The sequence below is a fragment of the Neopelma chrysocephalum genome, unplaced genomic scaffold, assembly GCF_003984885.1.
Source record: "Neopelma chrysocephalum unplaced genomic scaffold, ASM398488v2 Primary Assembly neopelma1_24, whole genome shotgun sequence".
Classification (NCBI taxonomy): domain Eukaryota; kingdom Metazoa; phylum Chordata; class Aves; order Passeriformes; family Pipridae; genus Neopelma; species Neopelma chrysocephalum.
Genome location: NW_020897693.1, coordinates 26,855,540 through 26,879,431, shown reverse-complemented (window position 1 = coordinate 26,879,431; position 23,892 = coordinate 26,855,540). Strand labels below are relative to the sequence as shown.

The 23,892-nt window shown below is 36.1% G+C and overlaps 1 protein-coding gene across 6 annotated transcripts in view; it reads right to left on the bottom strand.

The window, feature by feature from the left end:
* The window catches only part of DPH6 (diphthamine biosynthesis 6), a 206,509-nt gene that overhangs the window by 79,503 nt on the left and 103,114 nt on the right, over positions 1-23,892 (bottom strand). The window contains exon 13 of one of the 6 annotated variants that reach the window (XM_027709132.1): positions 6,525-6,571. The exons of the other annotated variants lie outside the window; for them this stretch is intronic. Coding sequence (XP_027564933.1) covers positions 6,563-6,571 — 9 coding nt within the window. The 3' untranslated portion in view covers positions 6,525-6,562. Of the gene's footprint in view, positions 1-6,524; positions 6,572-23,892 lie in introns of those variants that run through there. 6 annotated transcript variants of the gene reach the window in all.

The window sequence follows — 23,892 nt, the reverse complement described above, 5'->3', positions numbered from 1 at the left end:
TTTGGTGAAGCTAAAGCGGCACATCAACCAGCAGCATCTGAAGGCTGAGGCAGCAAAACGTCAACAACAAATTGTCATTGGCATTCCATTTATGAACCTTCAAACAGCATCAGATCTTTTCCATGGGAAACCAGATCAGGTCAGACTGGAACTGAATATTTCTTAACAAGCTAACCATCAAAAGAACTTACATTTTGAATAAAAAGGCTATCATTTGTTGATTTGAATATCAAAGGGATCCACTGCAAACTCCCAGTCTAGAAAAACCTCCCTAAGCTACACCAGACAGGTGTTTAATAATCTATTATTAAGGTACTATTTTAGGTTACTCAGAATCATAAAAAATAGCTGTAACTGTGAAGCTGCAAATGGGACTGCACAAAGAAATGAATGCTATTAACATACTATTAACAATTCAAAAGAATGAGTTGACATACCAATCAAACTTGTTAATTGACTGTCAATGGCCTGTCCCTGAATATACAACATGACTGCATTATATATTTCAAATCCTGACAGGAAGACAGTTTCATTTGCATTAACTTCATAAACTGATCAACAACCAAACTGCCACATACATTTATAATGGGAAGCTGAATCATTTCAATATTCATGCAGCTCTGTAATTGTAAATTAGGTGCTGGCAAACAATACAATACTGTACGTATTCTAAAATATCCTAAATTTCTCTGACCTACTTTCTTTTTTATTTTAAAAGAGCAGTGGAAAAAAGTTGTCTCTTATGGAGATGATTATTACTTTAATTTATGGTTCATGCCTCAGGCAAAATTTGTTTGCAACCTAGTTTGCAACTATTGTTTATAACTCTAGATGGATAACTGGTCCACAATATATGAGCCACACAAGGTGATGTAAAATTTTTCTTGCTTTAGTTATGTGAAGTGTAAATGCCATTAAAATACAAAGTAAATCTGTAAAAAAAAAGTGAGTGAAAATCTGTACTATTTCCTTGCTATGACACAAAGCAGATGTCAGCACTGAAACCACTGAAAGTTTCTAATTAGACATCGAAACATGTAATTTAAAGTGGAAAGCACTGTTCTTGCATATCCTTCCCTATGTCCTGGAATTTACTGCCTTCACAGGTCCTGTCTATGTAAAGTATGTTTCCTAAAAATATCTCATAAATACACCCATTCAGTTTCATAGGGATTGACAGTGATAGCAGCTGAAATGGTTGTGATAGCGCTGCCATTTTAGCCAAATTGTTAGACATACTCTGAGCAAAGTCACAAACCATAGGAGTTGAGAGCAGAAGTGCTTGTAGGTCTTCCATATTTCTGCATGTATTTATCAGTCCAGTGGAAATGACCAAGGAGGAAAACAACAGAAAGAATTCCCAATAAAAGGCATACGCCAATATTCTTCACTTTTCCTATTTAGGGTCTTATCCTGCAACACTTAATATCTTGGACTTTTGCTTGCTGAAAAATACAGTTCCAGCTAAGCTAACAGAGAGGCCTTCCAATGCAGTCATTAATGACTGTGTATGTGAGTATCTATTTTTACAACTTAACCATATAGGGAAGATACGAAAGAAGAAATTTGGTTTTATTTGTTCTTGAAGTGCTATAGGCATATTTATAAACTGTTTATATAGAAATAATAATATCTCAGTCACTCTCAGAATCCAAGAAATGAAGCTAAACAGAAATGTCGCAAATGAGGATTAAGTCATGAGCGTCTGAAAGTGTTCCACTGAAGGCTAAGTAGTAATTGATCAAAAATTCAGGAGTTGTCAGGTCAGTCACATTCCCTCTATATCTGTATGACCCGGAGGTAGCATAAGCAAGTTTTAAACACCTCAACTGTAAATGCATGTTGTCTTCTTTCTCCCTCTTTTATTATTACTGCTTTCATCCTGTCAATCCAGCAGTCACTTCCCTGGCTTTAAAGTTATTGCAAGAAGGATCCAAGCATTACACACCATCATAACCATACAGACATCATATAAATGTCCAATAAATCTGCAGTCATGGCAATCTTCTCCTGCATTTCCTTTCAGATAAACAATATCAGAGGATAATTTTTCTGCTATATAGGTGAGCTGCTGTATTTTAGATTTTATTATTTGTAGTATAGATGTAAGACTGAGAAGCAAAAAGTATTCACATTTACTGTTCTAGCAACTGCAACTGAACAGTAGAAAGACTAACAAATGGAAATATAAAATCTTTAGAAAAATCAAATATAGTGGAGTCACCGGGGTGATGGCAGTCCCAAATCATCCTAACTGGTAATCACGAAAGATTACTTATACTACAGACTAGATATTAGCTTTGATATCTTCCCTGAAGTATAAGCTGAATAACTGTCATAATGAATAACATCATATGATGGGTACTGCTAAGTTCTTACACTGACGAAACATGGATCATTAAAGCTTCAACATTCTTTCAGGTAATCAATGTAATATAAGCTGTATGTGATTAAAAACATTTAAAACATGAAAAGTATCAAGGCAAAGAACAGTTCATTACTCAAAGGATGTAGTATCCACAAACTCAGTCATACTTGAAGGACCTGGTCATTTATTACTGCTTCTATTAGTCATACACAACTACAGTGAATTCAGCAATTCATGTTCCAAAATTTATAAACTTTGACCATAAAATATATACATAGCTAAAATACATGCACATATAAATATTACTGTAAGAGAAATTATGTATGTTCATGTTTCAAAAATGCACTTGATTAATTCTATGAAACTACAGTTTGTCTTCACTGCTTCAAAATTTACATTTGAAATAGTCACATTCTAATTCACTCAAATACATATTTTCATTGAAATTTTCACTATATTAGTTGAAATCTTTGTGACTCTCAATAGCCTGCGGCCAGCATAGCTTTTGTAGATGGTATAAAAACTCCTGTTGTTGGGAAGAATAAAACTTTCTATCATGCAGATCAAGTCCCATCCATGTGGGAAATGGTGCTTTCTTGAAGATCAGCATGAGACTAGAAAACTAATTTGGACACAAAACTTGATTATCACAGAACTCACGATCATTATCTTTTAATTGGAAGGCAGGCTTCTCAAACTTTGCTGTCTTTAGAAAGCTCACAAAACATTACAGATATTTTATAAAACAATAAGGATTAAGTCAAACCTGTACAGAGCTACACATACACTGTTTTGAATGTGGATGGTGAGTAAAAGAAATGTGTAACCAGCATTTTTGCTGAATGCATTACTGTCAGCTGCTCGGCAATTAATGGCAAGATCAGGACTTGTATTATACTGTATTGCAGAGGTACAGGGGTTCAAGCAAATAATCTCATTCCAAGTTCATAACAGAACAACAAGCAGCTTAACACAAACCTGTTTGCATTTGTTATTTTTATGGAAAAATTGAGATGAACAAGTAAAAAAATTATTGTAACAAATTTATTGTAACAAAGAAAGTATTTATTTAGGACAATTTAGTGGATTAGATGCCTAACAAAAATATTCTACCTTGCATTACATTCCTGTTTACATTCTCATAGAAGAAACATTATGAGATCTGCTTTAGTCTGAATCATTATTACAGCTCCTAAAAATACAGTAAATAAAAATGTAATTTAAATGGTTCACCCAGATGGATTAAAAAGAAGAAAATATTAAAGGGGTAAGGTCTTCCAAGTTCCTGAGCAGTTGTGCAATATCAGTGCTTATTTTGGGTGGGAAAGTAAAACAATATTAGCATTGGCTTATACGTACTTCTCACATACAGGTGCCAAGAAGAGTGTAAGAGGAATAAGAAGCAATTCCATAAGACTAGAATATGCCTTGCATTAATCATATAGTTCTAACATAAACCTAATTGTTGAGAAACTAGGAGTAGCATAAGCAGGAAGTTAATTTATTGATGATTTCAACTTTAGTTTTAGTATTACCATACAGGGGATAAATAAACACTCACATATACACAATATTAACATATCAGAGACGAAAACTTAAGCACTGATTGGGAAATACCAAAATGTTAGGATACATATCAAAACTTTATGTGTATTGGATAGTAAGTGAAATATACATGCATGTCCATTACAAATGTATATTTATATTTAAGAAGATAAACCCAAACTTATTTGCAGAACATAGTGAGGAAAAACACAGTAAACCAATCAATACTAACAGACTTTTGCAATGTTTTATTCCTTACCTTTAATTTTAGAACTGTTTTTTTAGTTTTGTTTTTCAAAAAAAATCCTGATACTTTCCTGATATTGATTGTCAAATGCTATACTTAATTTTCTTAGTATGTAAGGGATTTTTTTCCTGAGAGGAGTTAGAAAAAGGAAACTTTGAAGTTTCTACCTGCAGCTACCTCTGATTTACATTACATGGATCTGTAGCGCTTTTCCTTCTGAAGACTGCAACTCACTGCATAGGTGAAATGATTTTTTAATTTTTTCTGAAACTTGCTCAGCAATTATGGGAAGTAAGCAAGCAACATATTTCGGCCCAGGGATTTTTTTGTTTGTTTGTTAATTTATCAAGCATTTTAAAGCATAAAATTGAGAGAATGGATGTTTTGTAACAACTGAAAACTCCATCCAATCTTTAGCTAATGTCCACATTTTTTATAGAATTTAAATTTAGTGCTACCTTTTCAAAATTTAGGACAAAAATAACCTTGCAGACTTGTTACTGTTACAAAGAAGAAAGCTGGAACTTCACACAATGTGAGCCGCAGGCAGACTTGACTGAGATTCCTAAGGCAACTCCTCAATCACAGAATAAGATCTGACAGATTCCTTCACATGAGGGAAAGGCTCAGAAAGAAGATGTTTGGCAAATGTTTAGTAAGCTACCCATTTAAGGAATATTCAAAGCCTTTCCATCCAACTAGCAGAAGACTGCTGTAACTGTATCCAGAGGACGCAGTCCCAAATAAACATATCTCTTTTTAACTTTATGTGCTCTTTGTCCAAGGGATGAGATCAATCTAATAACTCTAGAATTTATATACATATGATAACATTTGTCAAAGTCCAATTTAGCATGACTAATAATAATAATAATAAAATCAAGTGTGTCTCATCTGAGTGTTTGTCACAGAACAGTTGCAATATTTGTAAGGCATATTAGTTGTATGACCCCAACATGACAAAAAGTAAATCAACCATTATTCAGTAATACTTTTGCTTTTAGTGCTAATATATTATTTACTTTACTCATCCCAGCCTTCACAGGAATCCCATCCTGTTCAGTTATTATTATTATTACAATACCTTTTCCACAAAGGCAGGGAACTAGCACATATGCAGAGAAGTAAACAGAATTCTCTTCTGCTGGTAGATTAGTCTCAACACTGCCAATCTTGTTTATTGGGCATTTCACCTTGATAGGAGCAGTTCTCAGGTTAGCCCTCAATCAGAGAAAAATCTTATTAACAATTTAGGGCTTTTAATGCCCAATTTTCCAAAGCAGGAATGTCATTGCAATTTCTTCCTTTGATATATTCATGAGTTTTACTGCTATGAAATTAGACTGTTGCAGAAGTCTGGCATGTTACAGATTTCAAATTAATATTGATCATATGTATCAGCTATGTTTGACCTTGGATTCTTAAAATAGTGAAGAGGGCTTCTTTCTTCTCTACAAGCTAGGAGGGTTTCTTTCTATCAGCGGAGTGTTAGGTTTGTCTGTCCTAACTGGCAAAATACGGATGAACCTAAAGATAACTGCCTATAGGTATATAAAATGCATACATTAGATCTCAACAGAACTAGTCTGCTTTCTTCCACAAAACCAAGTATGCCATGGAATTTACAATGTCTCACAATCAACTCAGTCTTGATGCAACTGTGGCCCTCAAAAGTGAATTATGGTTTTAATCAGTTTCCATGCATACAAATGGCCATTATTCTAGAGTTCTGAGACATTGTACAGAAAGAAAAATGAACCAGGGCAACACAAATACTAATTTGCAGAAAAAGAACTGAGACGTAGTACAATTAAATGAGTTGCCTACATTTAGAAAGGAAGCCTTGTATGTGAAACAGATATTCAGATGCTTTTCAATGGGCATCACAAGATCTTTCAACCTTTCATGTCCCACCTTGACTAGTTATGCAGCCCAGACTGCCTGAATTAGTAGTAAAACAATGCACACTGACGTATAACATGAGTTCAGTGACAATAATACCATGTGTTCAGAAACATGGCAGGTGACATTCCTAATTGGATTACTTTCTTCATGCATGGTGCTTTTATCCTCAAAAAGCTTTTTTAGTTGTAATTTATCCCAGTATATTAAAAAGCATTTTAATTCATAGCAAGGATTTAATAATCAGACAGTATTTCCTGAAGGATATGTGACTAATAGCTTTGGAGACTTAAACACAATGTTTATTTACAATCATACACAGCATCACCCAGAGCTCCTGGAAGCCACTCTGTCAGTAAAGCTTAAAGTTATTCTAGGAGGACAGCAGAATTTAGTCTCCAGGACAGCTGAGTCATTTGCTTCACAGCTGACAGAGTACTGCAGTGTAGTTCTCTGAAATCTCACAGTTAAGTCAAAATTGTTATGAATAGTGAGAGCAGTCACCCAGTCTGAAAAAAGGGCATAACATACTAGCTTTAAAACTCTTTTATAGGATGACATAAACATAGGTCCTATAATGATGAAGTCCCAAGCCTTGCAGTATCCATGGATCTGACAGCATGATCTCTTTGACATACTATTGCACTGCTCATACAACCTAAAACACTCTGATGTGCTAAAATGCAACCCCACAAGTAACATAAGTTCCTATTAGTTTGATCCTCCTGATACCTGAGGTTTGGAACCCATCAGCTAAAAATTACATAATATTAACCTACGAAAATATACACAATATTATTGTATATTGTATATATTGCAGTGTGTATCTCAAATGTGCCTTTAGCAGAAATTAGATCTCTAAATGAAAGAATATTACACATGAAATTCATGCCCAAAGTCCTAAGACAATGCAAGTTTTCATAGTAAGTTTCCCCCAGTACTTAAGGCCTTGCTTATATGCATATGCATCAGACCAGTCCATGCTAAACATCTATGGACATTCCCCACATCTGTGTGGTGACAGGATCTACAAATTATGAGTTCTCTAACTCTGTGCCTCCTGCCACAATAATGTCACAACACACAAGTTACATTGTTCAGATGATTTGAAAAAAATTACTAGAAGATACTGCAGAAACCTGACCTAAAGTGTGCTGTCTGAATGTAGTCCCATGGTTCAATTCCACTGAGCAACAATGTCTTTGGTATAATTACTTTTCCAACTGGAACAAAAAATTGAAATAGTCACAGACAATGGAACAAAAATTATAACTATGGCATCACCTAGTACAGTGCCATGGGGGAGTTTCACCTGCACCTATACCTATAGCAGAAATGTAATTGCTTCTTTTAAGTGAATGCTATGAGGAATCTCTTTCAAACTAATAAAACATTTTTAATTGCAAACACAGACTTCTTGAAACTATCCATGGTAATCAATTAACCTCTACGTGAGTAGATTTTAGTATGATTTTATTTTAAGGAAATGTTACATCTCTATGCCTCAGCCCTTATAACAAAATACTAAATATCTTTAAAATATTTCAAATAATTAAAAAATATCCCAAATCTCTCAGTATACTACTGTTGAAAAAGAGTGCAACTGTGCTAAATTTTTAAAGCTTTTTATACCTCATCATTATAATTATATAGGCACTTGATCTGGAAGCCAGACTAAAGCTTACAGATGGAATAGAAATTTCTGGTTTTGCCTAACCAGGGATAGCTTTTCAAAGTGAAGCTTAAAACCGGTATCTTTGTGGATCTTTCACCTACTGCTTATTTTTTCAATATATTTTAAAGGCAATATCTTTAATACAACTATACAACTGAAACTAAACTCTATTTAGCACTTAAACGTCTACAGTTTCACCACTTTTTTTGAGGGTCACAGTTGCATCAAGACATATTGATAATCAAAATCTTAAACTGGATAGCACACCTGCAGCTATGAGAAAACCTGCAACCTTAATAGAGAATATTTTAAAACTTCCCGTGAGAGAAACGGGACCCAAAAATGTGAAAAGATAAATGTGAAAGAAAACTGTAACTGAGACATCTCATTTTTGAGCTGTTATTAAACCCCCTAAAAGCCAAACAGAGTTTTGCTGAGAAAACAAACTCTCTCATCAAAAACAATTCAGAAGAATCCCAGGTCCTCAATTGTTGAGGAAAGAGAGTTGGTTTCCTAGCCAAAATTCCTCTGAATCTTCAGAAGGCTCTGGATAGACCCTTACAGTGATTCACAGGCTGGTATGAATTTCAGAAGTCTATGAAAGTCAGTTGAATGGGAGGGGAGCAGAAAGAGAAAGCAGGTTGCGTAAACAGGCCTATCATTTTTTAACTTGTTCTGTTTTCACTTTCTTCTGTCCATAAATTTTATCCTGTACTCAGACCTCTCCAGACATCTGGCAGCTTAGCTCCAGTAGAAACTTCTCACGCACTTGCAGATATTCCCATCTCACACATGCCCACAATACAACTGCCTATCAAGCCTACGATACACACACGGCAGACCCTTCTACTACAAGACTTCCCTAGAACGTAAGAACTCTGCACGTGACGGTAGTCCTTCAGGTTTATTTAAAGTTATTCTGAATTCTTTTTATGTGGTTGCCTTCAATTCCACCATCAAGCGTATTTACATGTTTAAAGGACTGCAGTAATTGAAAATTAGGTTTAGCAAATAAAATTTAAAGTAAACAAACAAGAATCCTGAAACAAATCTCAAGTAAGTGGCTGCCTTTGTAATTACTGAAATAAGCTTTCAGTTTTAATGGAATTTTACTATCAAGTAACATTCAATATCCAGAAAGCACAGATGTATCACTGATAAATAAAATGAAAAATAGATGATGACAACAACCACTGTTATATTTATTCAACTTCCATATAAATTCGCATTTTCAGAAAATAGCAATATCTGTCTTATTTATGAGTACTTCTAAAGTTTTGAGTCTCCCTTACATACGACCAGATTTTCAAAATTGCTCAGCAGCCAGAAGCTCCCATGGAGCAATGGAGAACTCAGAAAAATAGAAAATGTTATGAACTTCCATCTTAATATGAAAATACAGTTAGTTAACTACCAGTATAGGGAAAATAAAGGATCTTTGTTTCAAAGTACTGTCATGCTGAGCCTCCTGAATGCTAGCTAAATGATGAAGGTAGTTAATTTTTCTGAACAGAATGATTTTCTGTAATCAGAAGGAAGGGAATAAACAAAAGACACAGGAACAAAAATTGTGCGTAGAGCTAGGAGACAATTAGGAACAGCCACCTTTTCTACTTAGCACAGAAAACAACGGAACTGTGAACAGACACATCGCATAGAGCTGAAACCAAGAAGGATGGCAAAAGTGGTGGTGAGGTGCCAAGGCAGTCTTGCAGCGTTTCAGACCCACCTCCATGATTTCCATGTACTAAGGCACTGTATGTACATTTTGCAAATTACAGTAATTAACTTTTTGATTCTCGGAGCAGGAGGGAAGGCTGGGGAAGCACACAGACAAAGAGGGATTCAGCTGAGAATGTAATAAACTGAACTAATCACTTGGAACCTGCTCATCTTTAATCCGCTTTGGTCTTCCCTCTCGGGAAGGGAAAACACCACCAGTCAAACTGGAGGTCTCACTCATCCATAGCTCTCTCTGCTTCATCTTACTCTCTTTTCAATTTACAGGCTTCCATGCCCTACCATGAGTACTTTTTTGGAAAAACAGTTTAAATTCAGTAATGGAGATGCCTGCAAGTATGGTTGGTTGACATCTTAATTCCCTGCAACATTGTTTAGAAAACAAATATTTAATTAACTATTTGACGGCTTCTCCGTTCTAGAAGAATAAATCAAAAGCCCTTCCTTGCTGGAAGTTTCTTTCAAATTTTTAAGTTTAAGAAAAAGGTTCAAATTCTGGAAAAAAAAAGTAACAGCTTTAAAAAGGATGCCAAATTAAACCTTGGCAATACTGGTTACTTTTCTCCAAACTCGGAAATGTTAAATTAAACATACATCTAAGGCAGTTCAACCATTTTACTTTTTGCACAAATTTCATACTCTTTACTCAAACAAGCATAGATGTTGAAACGGGCTCCCTGTTATATCACAGAGCTATACTGGTCCCCTTCTTTTTCCTATTTTGTTTGAGGACACAGGAAGATCCGTGGGAAAGGGACGCTTTGCATTGCTCAAGACTCTGGGCAGAGTCCTTTTTTTTTTTACTTTACAAATTGCAATAATAGTAATCTGGAAATAAGCACATTACAGCTTGCAAAGGCCTCATATAATAATACAAACTTAAATAAAAAGCTTTCCTACACTTTTGCATTGTTTCACTTCCTTTCTACTTTCAGTGCTTTGTTTACTTTTTTCTGCAGTTCCGTATTCTTTTTAGTTAGGAGGAATCAGGTTGCATCAAAGAGCCCGAGAGAGGTGAGGCTGCCATAGCTCCATTCACCCACTCCAACCCGTAGGCAGGCCAAGCACATATTCCCAGTGGGTACACGCACACAGATCAGGCACATGCACCACGTACATACAAATAGCCATGGCCAGCCACACCAATCAATGCAGTCAGAGACACAGAGCCCTCACACAAACCGAGACATCATCAAAAGCCTCAGCCCGCTCCCCTCCCTGGTGTGCAGGGTGGAGTTGCACTGGAAACAATATAAACATTCACACGTACATCCCCCAAGCTGGGGATCCAAGCAGCCCAGCTGCCCAGCAGCCCAGCTCAGACACTCCGTCTGCACAGCAGCTGCCCCTGGATCCCCCTCTCCCCAGTTGCTGTCACCTGGGCATACGAGGAGGCTGCAGCCCCATTGCAGTTACTGGTGCAGACCCTGCACTCGCACAGAGACACACACACGCAGGTACACACAGCCACAGCTGGCACTGGGCTTCATTCACTTGGGTATCTCCAATCGCTGCCACCCAGGCACGTGGGACTGCAGTTGTTGGCACCCAGACACACTCAGCAGAGTCCCTCACCCAGGAAAGACTTAGAGAGGAGCTGAGTACGAAGATAGGACAGACTGAATTTCTACGATGAAATGACTGGCTTGATAGGTGAGGGCAGAGCAGTAGATGTTGTCTGCCTTGACTTCAGTAATGCTTTTGACACTGTCTCCTGTAACACTCTCAAAGAGAAGCTGTTGATGTAAGGGCCGGATGAGCAGACAGTGAGGTGGATTGAAAACTGGATGAACAGCCAGGCCCAGAGGGTGCGATCAGTGGCACAAAGTCTCACAGGTGAACATCCAGGAGCCCATACTGGGTCCAGTCCTGCTCAACATCTTCATTCATGATCTGGATGATGGGACACAGTGTACCCTTGGCAAGCCTGAAGATAATACAGAACCAGGTGAAGATAATACAGAACCTGGTGGAGTACATAGAGTCGTGCTGCCATCCAGGGGGACCTCTGAAGACATGCACTGAGAGGAATCTCATCAAGTTCAACAAGGAGTTGAAGGTCCTGCACCTGTGAAGAAACAAACCCATGATGGGACCTGACTGGAAAGCAGCTTTGTGGAAAAGGACCTGGGGGTCCTGGTGGACACCAAGTTGAACACAAGCCAGAAATGTGCCCTTTCTGCACAGAGAGAGATGGTATCTTTGGCTCCATTCAGAGGAGCATTGCCAGCAGATTGAGGGAGGTGATCCTTCCCCTCTTCTCAGTACTGGTGGCCGCACTTGGAGCACTGTGTTTAGTTCTGGGCTCCCCAGTACAAGAGACAGTGTCACCAAAGCCCACAAAGTTGATCAAAACACTGGACCATCTCACCTACTAGGAAAAGCTAAGAGAACTTGGACTATTTTGCTTTTAGAGAAGGACAGGCTTAGGGAGGGCATCTCATTATTATATATAAATAATTGAAAGGCTGCAGAGAAGATGCAGCCAGTCTCATACCAGTGGTGCCCAATAAAAGAACCGGAGGCAATGGACACCAAGTGAGACACAAGACGTTCCCTCTGAACATTAGAAAACACTTTTTTACTGTGACATGACTGAGCACTGGCATGAGTTGCTCAGAGAAATTGTGGAATCTCCCTCCTTGAAGATAATCAAAAGGTGTCTGGACATGGTCCTGGGCAACCTGCTCATGGTGGCCCTGTTTGAGGAGAGGGTTGGACATTATGACCTCTGGAGGACCCTTCCAACCTCTGCCATTCTGCGATTCTGTGAAACATCTGTACGGACTTGCACATGAGCAGGACATCTTTTGGTGTAATTCACAGCTCCGTCCCACATTTCAATAAATGTGATTTAGACATTCCAAGTCACTAACAATAGTTTTCCCCCTGTTTACTTATCTATTTGCTCTTCCTCTCAGTGCTAATATTTTCTGTTCTACTGTTTCTCATTTTTTCACCTTCTCAGAACAATGCAATATGGAAGTTGCCGAAATGTCAATAGACTGAGCACCACACAATTTAGCTGTGTGAGTGCAGTCTGACGCCCTTCAACTCAATTTCCAATCTACAGATTGAATCTTTCCACTCCCAGATTCTCTAAATAGTTTTACCACAATGTATTCAGGATACTGTGCTCACTCTGTCTCATATAAAAATGATATTGCTTCTGTACTCCTATTTCTTCTTCCCTCAAATCCTTTTTCCATTTTTACAGAACAATTGAAAAAAAGATGCTAAGGACAAACTCTCTGTAAAGCACTGACTTAACTGTACTTTTCCCCTGACTACCAAAAGAGGAATGACTGCCTCCTTTCCTTATTAAGCCTAAGAGATACAGCAATAGAATTTTATAAAATATTATGGTAAACTTCTAGAGAATTCACAAATGGTGTAACAGAATTTTAAACATATGCTTTAGTTATGAAATTCCAACAAAGAAAATTACTTATATATTTAGGTTCTCTCTGGTGTTCTATAGTTTACAGGGCAGAAAACAGTTATTTTTTATCTAAATTGTTTCCCTGAAAAAATTACTTTTTATATGACATCATAAGGTTTCAGATTTACACCCTCTAATCTGACATCAAAACAAGTTAGAAAGATCCATACTGAGCACTGCACCGAGTCTGTTTTACACTAGTGTGCTTTTACAGAAAGTTAAAACATTGGGCTTTCAATGAATCAAACCCAAAGCCTCATTGGTCAGGAACATGAATTCCAGTAAAGAACCTATTTCCAGAAAAATACAAGTAGTATTGCCCTCTCCCAGTATACATTTTGTTCTCTTGCCTTCCGTTACCTCTGCCTTCTCTTGAGTTGGGTGACTGGCACAACCTGCTATGGATGTTAATGAGGTTAATTCCTCATTCTGAAATTAAAACCTACATTGGAAGATCTAAGGAATCAGAATGAGACAGGGATATATATATATAAATATATATATATGTGTGTGTGTGTATTACAGAAGAAATGTATCTAAAAAATCTTTCAAGCTAAGAACTATAAGAACAGAGGGAACATAGATCAACCAGCAATTTCTAGACTGAAGCTGTGGCATGAATGACTGGAAAAACAAAACTGTGGTTTTTTGCATACATGCTGATGATTACATTGGAAGTCACTGATAGTCAATAAACAAAAATCCCTTTAGAGGAAAGTAATTTTTGAAGAACAACAGTTACTACGTATTCGCAAAGTATTTTTTCCATTGATTTCTCTGAAGATTTTCAGATGTGAAAGGAGTTTGTGTTTTTCTCTCTGAAATTCTTATATATCTAGAAAAAAATCCTCAGTTTTCCTCTTATGGCCTCTCATCCTTCCTTTGGAACGATATCCCCTAACTTTATCCTTTTTTCAGCATTTTATTAATTTTAGAATGTCCCCCATTTAAATGGAAGTGATACCAAATATTTCATATTACATGCTGCTTTTCTCCAAAGGTAATAAAAAAAAGAAATTGTGAATTCTACCCAACATAATAAGCTACTGAATCCATGGCGATACCACATGGATTCTATAAAAAGTGGTATATGAAGTCTTACAGTCAGATACGGAAAAAATGGAGAAAAATTTACATAAGAAATTACGTGACCTGTTTCTTGTATACTTCCATACCATATTCTCACAAAATAACATGTGGAGACCCTACCACAGTTTAAGCATTTTACATAGCTCCTGTTATGAGAAAGAGGAATCCTATGGACATGTTTTAAATCCATCACCAGATACCAGTAAACTTCACAAAGAGGCCAAACCGAAAAAAAAATTATTTGAAGTTCTTCATCAAGATTAAATTAACACTGGTAATTAAACAGCAATTTTAAATTTAAAGTTTCAAGGCTATTATATTTCTCAATCATTTCTGTTTGTTTTGAGCTCTGGTCTCCTATCACCAGATGTTGTATTTCTATATTCTATAATTAGTTCACAGAGGAAAACACTACTATAGTCATCCTTTGCTCTGAGATTTTTAAAGATTATTTACTAAATCAAAGTTGTTCACTCATCACCACCAGCCCCCAAAACTCAAAATCAAGCTATATAACTGAAGTGCCCAGCAGACAGTGCAAACTATTTTCTGAAAAACATCGGTAAAGGAACTATAGAAAAACTGAACACTTGTTGCTTTTCACTCAAACATTACCAGAATGTATCTTAATAATAAAATATCAACCAGCCTGAAAATACAGAGATGCAAAGATTATTTATTGTGTCATTTAAAAAATATAATCAGAATGCATCACCCAGCAAAATAATAAAAACACACTTGGGCTTCTAGAGATTCTTTTTCTTCACCGTGTACAGTGCAATACTAAATAATACAGGATCTGGGGTTTCAACGCAATAAAAGATATAGTCCATTTTTTGCAATCTATAGACACTTTGCAATCTATACGAACATTTTCTTGTTACAGAAATTGTATTTTTTCTTCACTGGTACCACACATCAATTTTGATCCCTGAGTAGCACAGCAATTTGCCTGAAAACTTAAAGCTGTAAACTGTGGGAAATGAAGAGTTCAAAACCTCACAGAACTTATACAGAAAGCTACTATTTTGCAGAGCAAAAAAATATTTTTAGTGATTTGGGCTGACATTATTAAAACACATTTTTTATGCAGAAACCTATAAATACTTTGTTCCAAAACCCCACACCAACACACTTGATCAAATTGTAACTGTGCAGTGTTATTAGTTTCACATATATCTTGATTCCAGGTACTGGGTGTTGAAAGATTTATTTATGGTGAGCTGTACCCTAAGGTAATTCAGTTTTCAAAAATCAGAATTCTATAATAACAACCATCTGAAAGACAGCAGCCTGACGATCAACCTCAGGTAGGAAGTATTATTTGGATCCCATAGACAGTAAAGTAGGTCCTTAGAAGTGACAATTTCTTTTTTTTTTTCCCTTTTTTATTTTGATTTTGTTATTAGACCCTCAACTCGCAAATGCTCAACTGTCACAAATGATCAGTGTTACTGAACCACCGGCATTAATCTGTTGTTTGAAATGTATAAAGACAGACAAATACAGGAGACGTTGCAAAATGTCTTCCTCAAGTAGAACCAGATATTGAAATGATAAATAACATAACCTATGAGCACTAGTTATACTGTTCTTGGGCAAGAGAGATTTCTAAATACCAAAGACTGTTGCTTCATTGTCAGATGCTCCATAAATAAACCATGGTCAATTCATGACATTGGACCTTTTCTTCTTGCTATGCTACTGTAAATAAGTGTGTTCCCCTTGCCTGTCTGAATTCTACATGCCTATTTCCAGAAATGCCGCAGCATGTAAGTAACACTGTCATGTCCGTTTTGTCAACTACATGCTGATTATCCTTTTCTATCCTTTTCAGTTTGGGAACATTATCAAGGTCAGAAGCAATCGCTCAGAAAACTGATCCTGAAGCTCTTGTGTCTGATAATTTCTGTAAGGAATTTTCATAAATAAACTTCATGATGCAATTGGTGAAAGATCTACCTTTCTTACATACTGTAGAAAAAATTCTACCAGTACCTTGGCAAGTATGTAGTCAGTGTGTTCACTTATTGCATGTAATCATGTCTTATTCCAAAATGATACAAGTCTAATTTACCGTTACCATATCTAACTTCCACATGTGTTTGGGCAAATGCCCACCTCCTTCAACTCTCCTGACCTCCACTTTTTTTTTTTTTTATTTTTGACAAATTGGTTATGAGGCATTTACAACTGATGCACATATCGCGAAATTATTTCTGCCGAGCTTCCTCCATGACCTGCCCGTGGGACATGACATGCTCGGAGATGCATCGCTCTATCAAACTGAATCTTTCCAGGACAATGCAAATTATGACAAATTCCATCATCCCGCATTATGCGCTTCATGCTAATCTTCCTAATTCGAGAAAATCAGAAGGGCTTGCTGTTCTGCTGAAGGGCACGTTGTCTGAATGAATGATGGTGAAAGAACATTCACAGTCCCCTTCATCTTCTAATCCCAGCTGTGGCCACCTCTGCCCTAAAACCACTGAACAACCTTCCTATGTCATTCTTGCATCAGAATTAACTGAGGATCTGTCTTTTGACAGTGTATAGAGAATAAGAATGATTTTTTGGGTTTGGACTTCAACGATAGTACATCTTTAGAAAAGCATTTTTATCAAAAGTTTCACCCTTAGACTTTTCTGCCTATTTCTTCTGGTCTGCCAGACTTTCGCAGTACGAGTGCAATATTCGCAAAAAGTTAAATTACCTCCCAGAGTGGATGTTGAAACAATTTCAGCAGTAGGTTTCAGGCAATCTTCAGTCGCTTTGACTGTGGGAGCTTACGCTGCTGACTCAAAGCAAACCACCAACCTGCAGCATATTCTTTACCAAGTCCCTAGGACAGAAAACTGAATTGTTCTTCACTGGCTCAGAAGGTGGCAGTATTACTACATGAAAAAAACTTGCCATCTCCTAGTATTCCACATCCGCATTGCTGAAATAAACATGTTTAATTCCCAAAGAAGCATATATTTTATCCTGTGGCATAATTTACTTATAACATTAAAACTCAAACATGGAGCAATTTGTAGCAATAACTATGATTATGCTGTTAGTGGCCCAAATGTCACTGTCTAGATTAGGCTAAATGATACCTAGCACCAAAGAGCTTCTGTGATTTATTTTTTATTATCACTGGTAGAACTTGCCTGCTTAAAAGGCTCCCCATTCAAATTATTCATTCTTCTTGATGACTGAGGTAATCATAGAAAATCTTATAAGAAATTATAAAAGTCTTAAATCATAGCCATGCTTAAAACATATAAATGTTTTGGGCAGGTAGATATGTTATTACAGATTTAAATATAAAACTTCACAGTAAAAATACAATGCATACTGTAGAAGTAGAATTTAAATATTGTTTGTCAATCTGCAATACTAAAAATTAAAAGGGTTTAGAATTAAGAAAAAAAGTATTGCTTTATGAAATAAAATGTATGTTTTAAAAACACCCTCAGATATATTAATAAATATATTTATGAAGCTGTTTCATGGAAAAGGAGAGAATATTAAGATTATAAAATAGCTTTGGCTTTAATTTACACCTCAACAAATGGGATACTTTTCCTACCTATTTACAAAGAACATTTTAATCTACAGGAACTCTGTCAATATTATAGATAGTATTTCTTTTACACTATTACTTCAAATAAGAACAGAATTTTTGTTATGAAAAATGAAGTGTAAGCCATACATTCTAGTGAATAAGCTTTTCAGAAGGAATAAACAAACAGTAACTAAAATGCAGGCAAGTTTTGTTTTGCATTTACAGTCTATGCTTTAATGTAATCTTGCATAATTGGCCTGATGCTTTACTGAGTTTTCATACATGCCTAATAAGTACATAGCACAGATCCACATTAAAGTATAACTAGGAAGAGACAGGAAGACCTTCAGTTTTATACTTCATTCCCAGTGAGACCCAAACCCTCAGAGGTAAACGACTATGTGAGCATCATTTCAGCAAAAGGCACCGGGCACACCCTGTGCATGCTGTGGCTTGTTGACATGAACCAGGGCAGGCAGACACCAATAATACATGAAGTGCGGTTCAGAGGCAATTAGGATCAGTTGTCAAGGCCAGGCCATTAATGAAAGAACATGTCAGAGGAGCTGGAGACTTCAATGGTTGAGGGCAAGAAGGCGATTTAGTGTGACAGATCGAGTCCTTCCAATGTCCTCAGTGGTACATGCTAATACCAGCCTTAACAACCTTTTGTGGCAGTGTATAATGCGACTAACATGGACTTTGATTCAGCAAAATGACTGCTGCCACTGTTAGTCTGTCTCATTCCAACAACAGTAAAAGCACTGCTACAAATAATTACCCACTTCCTTCTCCCCCGCCTCCATTTAATGCAGCAGTCCTTTATGCATGCCATACTGTTTCTCACTAGAAGGTCACAACGTTTATCATGCTGCTTTCTTTCCTTTCTGTCATGCCCTTTCTATTTCTTAATATAATCTGAAATTATCCTGTAAAACAGTTCTGTTCAAGTAAGAGGAAATTAACTACAAATGCAACATTACCTCATGTGACTAATAACAAATAGAAAAAGAGCAAACCGAACTGGTCTAAAGGATTCAATAACTATTCTGTCAATTATGCAAGGAATATGCTGCAACATGAGATAATTACTAACATCATCTACTGGATTAAAAATATATGGCAATTTTAATGACCATGACAATGAAATCCTGAAGCTTTACACATAATTCGGCACTTGGGTTTTTTTCCTGTTGTTACTGTCAGCACTACTAATTTCTGTAAAAAGCTGCAGACCTCAAATTCCTAACACTCAATTACAGGATGAAAGGAAGCATAAATGTAGAAAGAAAAACCTGAAACAGTTGGCACAGTACTGAAGTCAGAAACATTTTCACTGAAATAAGACAATGTTGTGTCTTTTTCATAGAAAATGTGCTCTGTTTCACAAAAGATAGTTTTCAAATAAGTTAAGACTTCACAAACAAATTTTTAACTACATTACCCAATTTCTTAAAGTACGGTTCTGGTATTCAGTTCCTCTTTCAAGATCAGTTATTTTCTAAGGCTTCAATATTCTGTCCACATGAGAATATGCTATACCATGCATTTAGGTGTGAGAAACTTGTGACTTCAGAAATGGCAGGGAAAAAAAAGGTTAGTCATATTCACCAGAACTCCCCAACTATTTCAAGGGGGAAACACTGTTCTATCAATGTAAAAATTACTTCTTGAGGTCCATTTTATTCACTTTTTATCAGATGATGTGGTTCTCCCCTATCACTTCTGTCATTTGGCAATGCCTGAACTGACCTTTCTAGAGGCAATACTTATCTCTGAGTGACAGGAGAAACTATCTCCAGCAGGATGAATTTCCTTCTCTCTCTCCATTTCTCTCCACTTTGCCTACTTTCTGTCTGACTCATTTTAGTTTCTCCCTTGTTTTTTCTCTGACTCTTTTCTTGTTTATAATTCTGTAGCTAACCTCTTCTTGACAGACCTTTGCCAACATTCCCTTTTCAACCCATAGCTTTAATGTTTTCAATAGCTACTTTGTTTTATTTGATATATTTTACAAATTTTTTTTCTTTGCAACCTTCTCTCTCTTAATTTTATTCTGTGTTATTTTCCTTTTCATTCTCTCCTTCATTTTTGCACCTTTGCCAGCTCTTGGACCAACCAAAGTTAGGAGAAAAATCTCACTGACTACAATTATAAGGATATTCTAATACAAGGATTTAGCACTGGATATACTATCAACATCAGTGTATTCAACACAAGTAGCAATTGTTGGCATTTACATGATTAGGAGTACTGGTACTTCTTTGACAGAGTAATGTACAAAGGATGAGAATACAATAATCCTTGCACTGTACTATCATTAAAGGTCTATGGTGCAGTACAAGGTGCAGAAATATAATGGAGACAGCAGTGATCTCATATATTTTATCTAAATCTATTGATTATTTTGGACTGTAGTAAGTATGTATAAATTAATGTTACATATAACTCTTGGCATATATAATAGGAATTAACATTAAATTAAAAGTTATGCATGTGGGTAACCCAGTTTATCCTTAAGATTTGGATTCAGATTGGCATTAAAATTCTATCTTAAAAATTGAAGTCTCTACCAATATGCCAGTGATTATCCTACCCTTCTTTAATGAGATTTGATATATATATAAAAAAAAGATGGAGAGTATTATCAGAGCAGTATTTAAAAAACATTCATTACACTATATTGCAATATTTCATAAAGAGCACTAGAATCAATAGACCAGGATAGGCACATTTAAAGAATATTTTGATTGTTCTAGGCCTTTGTGTACTTCTCTTTCTTTCATGCAACTATCATGACTTTTTATCAAAATTATTTGTAAACAATTGCTTCCAGATTATTATTCCATGTTGTAAATACTTATAAAATATTTCCTACACTATTAAACAGTGTTTTTCATTTAATATCTCAAGTTTTAATTATATGTTAGGAAGGAAGCAAGGAAGGAAGGAAAGAAATACAGCATACAAGTACAAAAAAAAGCACCAAACCCTTTCTTACTAAATGTAAGTGCGAAGAATCACAGCAAAACATATCTATATATAAAAAAATGAAAAATAATTTCTCTGCCTAATACAAACAAGTAATCTTACATTTATATGCTGCTTTTCATCTCCAAAGGACCACAAAACATTTCACAAACAGTTTTTAAGATATTTAGGGGAAAATTATTTCAACACAGCTCTAATTGCAAAGAGAAAGTCACACTAACATCGTATAATAAAAAAAAATCTTACCTAGTTGACAATAAATATGCAATTTTCTCTAAAAATATATTTAATTAGACAAAATTAATTTCTTTTTAACCCTGTCTGGATTGCAACTGCAAGATACAAGCCCCTCAACATTAGTTTAGTGTGCTTACTGAAAAAAAGAAGTGGTTCAAGAAGTAATGCATAAGAAAATGTAATTTACAAGATGCTTTCATAAATTAACATCTGTATGAATAAGTTACCACAAACTCAGAACACAAATACAAATATAATTTGGAGCTACAGCAGAAGACAAATAACCAGAAATTAATTTCAAATAAGTAACAACCATGGAGGAAAAATATGTAAACCTTTGAAAACACTTTAGTTAGCCTTGAAAACAAACAAAAAATAAAGAGATATCAAAAATTGTTCTCTGGTGCAGAGATATCAAATCCTAGACTCTTTAAGCCTAAGACAAGTGTGAATCTGGGCATAGGCATGCATGTAAGTTTGGCTTTTCCATTTTAAGCTGCCCTAAAACGCAACAGTCAGGTTGACTAAGAGATTCTTCCTTGTTTTGAAAATGTTGTCCTGTCTCATTACAAAGAGCTACTAAGATAATATTCTGAAACAGAATTCTTTCACAGGATTTCAAAGTTGGCTTTTTTTCTTAGGCTAAGAGGGTTTGTTGTGAGAAACAGTACAATTGAACTCAGGGATAAAATGTGTTCAAACCCTGAAAAGTTACCTAGAATTGAGCTGAAAGCTGTGCTTCAACAATGGAGAGCACATGATAATGCTGGCACATGAGAATGATGTTTCTCAAGTCTTTACAGTGGTAAAAGGAAGCTTAGTCAACAGAAATAGAAGGATGAAAATTATTTGTGGTCCCTTGGAAAAAAATAAGAAATAAAAAAAGAAAAAAGAAAAGAAAAAGGAAAAAAAAGGAGATAAAAAAAGGAAGCGTGGGGATATGGGAAATAGCTAAAAATCTACCTTAAAGATCTCACCACGAGACAGGGAAAATACCCCCACACTCTCAAGACAACCACCCTGTTTGCTTGCACTGCCTGAGGGAGATAGATCCCATGTGACTTACTTGCAATGAAAGAATGCAAGAAGAGGAACAGACTGAAGAGCAGCACAGTGCTTCAGTTCCCCAGCTTAAGTGACTATGGTTTCAGCAGCAAAAAAACAGCTAAGAGCAATGAGGTTTCACATTTAAAACAGACAACAGAACAAACATTAAAAGCTGGTTGGAAAAAAGAAGTTTGACACACTTTTGAGGTTCAATATTATCTCAGTGTGTAATGATATGGAGGGCACCAATGTACCACAATCAGTTCAGCTTGAACTTACTTTCTGTACTACAGTAAAAATATAGCTATGCTTATTGGGAGATGTTGCTGTTTCAGTAGAAGAGTACTTTTCCAGAGAAATAAAGGTACAGAAATTACTAATTTGATGTCTTGAAACATCTGGTAAGTTTTGGATACCTTCCCACATAACCATAAAAATGTACTACAGTATATAACATCTATTATGGACAAACAAGCGCATGGATACTGTAGGAAACAAGTGAGGAGAAAAGAAGAGTTGGTCCATATGAGTGTCCCAGTAGGCACATAGTTACACAAGGTGTCCTTACAAGTGGAATTTCAGCAAACCTAAGTCAGCAGAAATATCAGCTACACAAAAAGACATTGTTTCTGCATATGTTAGCCAATGTCTAGGGATGAATTATCTAGGGCATGGCATGGCTCACAAGCAGTTAACCTAGAGAAAATTCAAAGAGAAAGAACATGAGCACTTCAAACCTGTCACAATAATCACATAACTGAACCTCTAGAGAAAGAGACAGTGTTTCAGTTACTGAGCTCAACCCTCAGGCTCTCAAGCATCAAATTCACAAACAAAAACAAACTGGGATGGGGGATGGAAAGATCTGTGGTGCCAAGATGCCAAGATAATGTAGTGGACCCAAATAAATTTGCCAGTAGTGAATACATAATCTTGAAAAAAATGTCTGAACTCTGATGAGCATCCTTACCGTAAAACATAGTGAAGCAGAACATGAAAAAGTATGAATAATGGGCATGTTGATAGGAAATAGTGCAACAGCTTTTGAAGCTAAATACAAGGTGAGGAGGTCTACCTAGGTATCAACTGAGTTTCTCTTAAGAATCAATACTGAGAGACTACGGAATGATTGTTTTATTAGAAATGTTTACCTGGGTGATTTTTGGTTCTTTAAAGACTTTTTGTACCATTCAATCTGGGCTGTTTGAACACCACGGTGGGTGGTTCTGAGATTTTTTTCTAGGAAGATTTTTTTTTTCCAAAATGGGATTTTTTTCTGTTATAGACTATAGCTGTGTAATGATGTTCTAGAAGTTCCATGGATGGATGGTGACAACTAAGAATTTAGGACCAGTAATGGCATATTCTTTCAAGTAAGTACTTCCTAAATACTGTATCTGGGTTGCTCTTTCCACAGGAGTTGGTCTATTCATTAAAAACTCCTTTTAGATGGCAGGGATGAACATGTTACATATTTGGCGTACAACGAATGTCTTATTTAAGGGTCTGACTGTATATTACAACTTTTAACAGTCTGATACAGATTTTTATTTTATGGAAGTAGGTGGACTCATATAATTACTGAATTTGTGGTAGAAATCAACAAAGAAGTTTCCAGTCAAGATAATTTTTGCATCTGTATATGTCAGATACGCCACGATATAATACATTATTCAGAATCTCTTTTTCAAGGCAGCCAATTAAAAGGTTGGCTATTTCTGGGGCTATATTCATGTTGATTGTTTTATAAAATCCAGTACAGTCGTGAATAGTGAAAACACAGGTGTTCTAATGGGGAAGTAGAGATGTTTCTTCAATTTGTGAAAATTTTGGTCCTTTTCTTGTACGCCTTCAAGGGGGCATACGGGCATACAGACTACAGGCAGTACAGAATACTACAAGGCTATTGGTCAAGAGGCTCTTTCTGTTATGGAATCTGTAGAGAAAGTCTCTTGCTGTCCATGGAAAACTTGCTGAATGCATAAAAAGGGATTGAGGTTTTGGTGAGGGTTTCAAGGATGGAGTAGCAGTAGACAGAGCTTATGGTAGCTGA